The sequence below is a fragment of the Cyprinodon variegatus genome, unplaced genomic scaffold, assembly GCF_000732505.1.
Source record: "Cyprinodon variegatus isolate N-32 unplaced genomic scaffold, C_variegatus-1.0 Scaffold298, whole genome shotgun sequence".
NCBI lineage: Eukaryota > Metazoa > Chordata > Actinopteri > Cyprinodontiformes > Cyprinodontidae > Cyprinodon > Cyprinodon variegatus.
Window position 1 is genome coordinate 391,607 of NW_015150751.1, and position 5,927 is coordinate 397,533.

The 5,927-nt window shown below is 37.5% G+C and overlaps 1 protein-coding gene across 1 annotated transcript in view; it reads left to right on the forward strand.

The window, feature by feature from the left end:
* Nucleotides 1-5,927, forward strand: part of LOC107090504 (plexin-B2-like) — a 223,629-nt gene that overhangs the window by 154,680 nt on the left and 63,022 nt on the right. The window contains exons 5-7 of the mRNA XM_015383917.1: nucleotides 3,488-4,005; nucleotides 4,293-4,628; nucleotides 4,721-4,852. Coding sequence (XP_015239403.1) covers nucleotides 3,493-4,005; nucleotides 4,293-4,628; nucleotides 4,721-4,852 — 981 coding nt within the window. The 5' untranslated portion in view covers nucleotides 3,488-3,492. The remainder of the gene's footprint in view (nucleotides 1-3,487; nucleotides 4,006-4,292; nucleotides 4,629-4,720; nucleotides 4,853-5,927) is intronic.

Sequence of the window (5,927 nt, forward strand, 5' to 3'; positions counted from 1 at the left end):
TGCCAGATTTTATGGGTTTTTCTGTTTTCTGATTGTTTTTGGAGCAAAATGAGAAGCGAACTCAGAGAACCTTTGAATGAAGAACCACCACAGCAGGTAGCAGAGCTCTTCAGCTGATCTCATAGTCAGAGCTGAATTACCTTATATACACCTTATTTATCCTCTGATTCTCACGACTCTAATCCAGATCTAATGACTGCAGCAAATGGATTCACACTTTATAAGGACCACTACATAGGAGCTTCACATTTCAGCTCCACAGACTGTAGAAATCCCTTTAATCATGTAGATGAAGCACTGATCTATTTGTCCATCATCCACTTATGAAAAATACACCAAGATCAATTGTGGGCGCAGAACTGGAGGTGAACTTTTGGTTCCCAAAGGAACTTTTTCCATTTTACCTCAATCTGTGGGATTACCTCTGGAATTAATTGGAGCTGAGACGATGAGTCAAGCCTTCTCCTCCAACATCAGTGTCTGACCTCCTAAATGTGCTCTTAAATAAAAATAACATTAAAAATCCTACCAAACAGATCATCTGAAGCCATTAAAGCTGGAAATGCCGACATCTTATAAAACACTGAAGTTTATACGCAAAGACGGGCAAACAAATAGCTGTAGCTGTTCCTTTTATTTCCTGATTATTCATTGCATTGCTGCTTAAAAGAAAGAAGAAAAGGTTTCTGCATATATCTTGTGAAAAGCTTCAAAGTCTGCATTGCAGCCACTAAAACACTCCACTCTTGATATCCATTGACGGGTAATTTAGGAGAGCAGGTGGGCAGGCAGATAAGTCTTGTCACAGTAATAAATCCCGCGGCGCTGAGGTGAATTCAATATGCAGCCAGCAGAACGACAGTGGACGTGCCGTCCAGTTGACCCCCCCGTCAGAATTATCTGACGCCTGCTGTAAAAACGAGGAAAAAAACCCGACCACAAGGACTGGAATAAATTAACCAAACATGACTTTAAGGGCCGGGATCCATCGGAGCGAAGGCGGGGGATAATGAGAGGCAGCTTTATGATCCAGATTTGAAAGTGAAAGTAAATAACTGGAGGTTTTCCTGGACAAGGCTTTGAATTAGAGCACAGCGCCGTTTTATGTTGATGTTTTTACAGCCAACATGACGTGAAGCCCTGTTTTGCAGCCACAGGCCACAGCTATAATTAAACACTCCCAGTCGGACTAATGGAAGGAAAAGCTCACTCTGTCAGCCGGCTAATTGCTCCACTCACTCTCTTGTTTTCAGACACACTCTCTCTTATTTAGTCTTTTCTAATCTAATCTGGTTCAGCGACCTCCACCTCCACTCTTCCTCCAGTTAAGGATGTTCTTGGTTTAATGGGAAACTCCTGATTATTAACTCTGCTTTCTTTTTGCTCTCAGCGTTTTTTTGGACGTTAAAGCTACATATAAACCTAAAACTACTTCAATTTTAAACTTATGAGATTAGCTCCAGAAAAGTTTGGTAAGGGGAACGTTTTCACATCGTTTATCCACTATCTTAGTGTATAATGTCTATCTGAAATAATATAATAACCATTTATACTATTTCAGTTCCTTTCAGATCATTTAAAATATTATTTTCACTAGAAAAGCACATTTTTAAAGCAAATTTTTTCAGTTTTGACTCTGGCTCTGCAAAATTGTTTACTTTGTCACACTGATAAACCTTTTATGAAATGAAGGGAGAACTTCAGTAAATAGGTCAATTATATTGGAAATTTACGTTAGTATAACTTGTGGATTAAAAAGATTTTTTGAAGCTAATCCAGAGAGAAAAAGTTATGAATTATGATATTTATTTATTAGGTTGAACTTCAACCCTTTATAGGGTTTAGCTTTTTATCACTAGTGTTTTTTATCACCTGTATACCCTTGCAAATGGAGCCCCCCCCATATATTACCTACTGTGAATTAAGTTGGAAAAAAAACAGTTAACAAGAAAAAAACGTAAAAAGCTAAAAGGTAAAGTTAAAAAGTTAATAAGCATAGTTAACTATTATATTTACTTTACTTGGATTTAGATTTTACATATGCATAGATATACATACATATATACAGAAGAACTATATGTGTATATATTTTATCTCTTTTTATTCTAGTTTTTATCTTTATTATATTGTGTAGGTGGATGTGTGTGTGTATATATATATATATATATATATATAAAACTGTAACTGGAGCGTGTAACAAAAGCTATTTCCCTCTGGGATTATTCAAGTATTTCTGATTCTGATATTTAGGTTTATAAACTAAAAAATGTAATGTAATGGCATTAATGCCTCTAAGGTTATGTAGGACCAAAAAAAATGTGTTTCTTTCACTTTCAGTGTTTTTCATGAATCTCATATATAGAAATTTTCCTTTATATATTCGGGCAAGTTGGCGTTTCTTGTTATTAAATTAATATTAATAATTTTGCCATCTNTTACATATGCATAGATATACATACATATATACAGAAGAACTATATGTGTATATATTTTATCTCTTTTTATTCCAGTTTTTATCTTTATTATATTGTGTAGGTGGATGTGTGTGTGTATATATATATATATATATATATATATATATATAAAACTGTAACTGGAGCGTGTAACAAAAGCTATTTCCCTCTGGGATTATTAAAGTATTTCTGATTAATTAATGCCTCTAAGGTTATGTAGGACCAAAAAAAATGTGTTTCTTTCACTTTCAGTGTTTTTCATGAATCTCATATATAGAAATTTTCCTTTTATATATTTGGGCAAGTTGGCGTTTCTTGTTATTAAATTGACATTAATAATTTTGCCATCTCGTACCATGTCTTTCGGGTGTGCTGTTCTTTTTTCATCTCGTTACAGGTGATGAAGCAGACTGAAAATGTTTTGTCTCCTTTCTATCTCTTCTTTCTTTCATCTTTTCTCTTTTTTCCTTTTCTTCTTCTGTTTTTCTGCTCTACTTACATTGCAGTGTCCATATAAACTGTAAAGCTCCCTGCATAATTATAATAAAGCAATTTATATGCATGAAACAAATGGAGCTATATGGCGATAGCGGTACTGCTACACTTGTTAAAGTAAAATCTGTTGGGCTCTTTTTGGCATCAAGACAATTATTCTTATTGCCACATTGCCAGACAGAACACTGTAAAAAAAAATAATAATAATAATAATTCTGCCATCAAAATATCCATATTTTTTTTAATCTTACAAAAGTAATAAGGTCTTGTCCTGGTTCTTATAACACTATTGGCTTGAAATGTAGATTTTCAATGAATTTCACTGAGTGCCCTGTAAAGGGTTAACGAGCCCTGCCAAGACGATGTATGAATGTTGACCACTAGGGGGAACCTGGACGTTACACCTAACTCAAAATGTTCCAATCTATAGAGATTGCCATTTATTGTTCAGTTTGTTGCATTCTAAAACTTCACCTCTAGGTGTCTCCAAAACAAAACTATTTTTTTAAAATCCTGTTTTTTTTGTGTCTGTCTTACAGATACCATGGAGCAGTGGTGGAGGTGGCACTTCGCAGTGGTTACCATGGTTACAGTGTACTTCAGTTCATGTCAGTGCGACAACAGAGTGTTTCCATCGGAAACGCTGATCAACAACGTGGTGGCAAACCCCGCCACAGGCCGCCTATACGTGGGCGCAGTCAACCGCCTCTACCAGCTCAGCTCCGACCTGGAGCTGGAATCCCGCACAGAGACGGGCCCACAGCGGGACAGCAAGTCGTGCACGCCGCCCATTACCGAGTCCTGCACCGAGGCAAAGGAAACGAACAATTACAACAAACTGCTGCTGATCCATCCGGACAAAAACCAGCTGGTGGTCTGCGGCAGCATCTTCAGAGGCATCTGCTCTCTGAGGAACCTGAGCAGAGTGGAGCAGCGTATTTACTACAGCGACAGCAACGGGGAGAAGTCGTACGTGGCGAGCGCTGAGGAGGTCGTCTCCGTCGTAGGAGTGATGTCATACTTCAAAACTGAAAATAAAAGGCTCCCAGTTTTCTTGGTGAGAAGAAAAAACATCCTGGACCAACATCTTTATATATGAGCTGCTTTCTGTAGGTGTAGAAACAAACTTCTACGGTAGATTTAAGCACTCTCTCCTCTTTACTCCTTCACTTCCATCTCCTTGCCACTGCATTGAAATTTATCCCAAATCTATTCCTATAAATTATTTTGATATATATCAAGCAGAGATTTCCGCTCATTGCTGTAAACCTAAATCAGGATATTTTAAGACAATATAGATTTGAGATCTCTGTCAAAGACTCCTTCTCCTGCTCTCTGTGTTAGGTTGGTAAAGGGTACGGTGGCCATGACAGTACCAAGCTGATCTCCACCCGCCTCCTGGAGTCAGTACCAGAGAATGAGTGGGTGGAGTTCGACAGCATCATCGAAGCCTCGTCGGTCCAGGCCAATTCCTTCATCCAGCGCTACCAGCACGACTTTCGCTTCGCCTTTAACGACAGCGGCTTCGTCTACTTCCTGTTCTCCAGGACCATTTCCTTGCAGGACAACAAGAACTACACCTTCATCTCCAGGATGTGTGAGGACGATCACCACTACTACTCATACACCGAGCTGCAGCTGAACTGCAGCAGCGAAACCAAGAACTACAACAAAGTTCAGGTGAGGAGAAGCAGACGGCGTAAATGTTTAGACGTCGGCTCAACAACTGATTAACGTGAGCGAGCTGCAATCTGTCGTCTCTGATCTTCCAGGCTGCTTTCGTTGGACCAGCTGGGAAAGTTCTGGCGCAGCGTTATGGAACCATTTCAGCTTCAGACAAAGTTCTGTTCGCCACCTTCACCTCTGATGACGACTCCTCCGCTTTGTGTATGACGCCTTTTCCTGTTTTAGTTACATCACTGAAATAGATTAGATTATTCAGAGTAGATGGAGGAAATCTTTTTCCTGCCACCGTTGGTGTTTTAAATCATTCCTTTGGCTTAAAAAAAATATTCCTGAAGGCTATTTTTGTCACTTTGCAGATTTAATCTGATAAAGGAGCCTTAAATCAAGACTGATATTTGCTCAGAGAAAAACAAATGGAAAGTGTGAAGAAATCTCATCATGTTTAATGAAAAAACACATTTTTGCAAACAGAAACTGTTTTAAACTGATGAAAATGTAAAAATCTATAAGAAAATGGCAAAACTCCATAATATATTGCTCTTCATAGAGATTTATTCCAGACACTGAGCTTTTTTATTTTTATTTTTGAAGAGACAAAGGAAGTTTGATCCGTCCAAGGGTAGTGGCCAGTGGCGGCGGGTGTCTATAAATTGAAAATAGACTTATACCAAAAAACTAATCAAACGTATACTAAGTTATCACACCAGTATATTTATATGAATGCCAACAACAAAAACATAAAAACAAAACATAATTTCATTTCCAGGTTTACTTTTTGCACATAAATATTTGCCTTCTGAGGCTGTGAAGATAAATCTGTTTTGCATTCTCCAACATTGTCTCACAAACCTAAAAAAATTAATGTACCAGTTTACCAGCTATTAATCAGCTTTATATATTTTTTATCTATAATAACTATTTATTTAAGAGCACCTATGCAAATGAACAAACATCTAGAAAAAAGTAGACTATATTCTATTATTTTCCATGTGAATCCTAAATCGTTCATTCGAGGGAATTCAATACAAAAATACTTTATTAATCTGAAAGTGAAACTGAATTTTGTGTTAATTTATGGTCAGTTTTTCAACAAATTGTTATTGATGTTAACAGCTGTAGGGTGGAAGGATCTTCTGTAGGAGTCTGTGTTGCACCGGATCTGGAAAAGCTTCTTAACTGAAGACAATCTTCTAAAGAGATGCTCACTGTTCTGGTTCTTCACTTTGTGTGAGATCATCTCCAGAGGTTTTAGATGAGTTCCTCTATTGATTCTTAAAGGCTTCTTTAAATTTC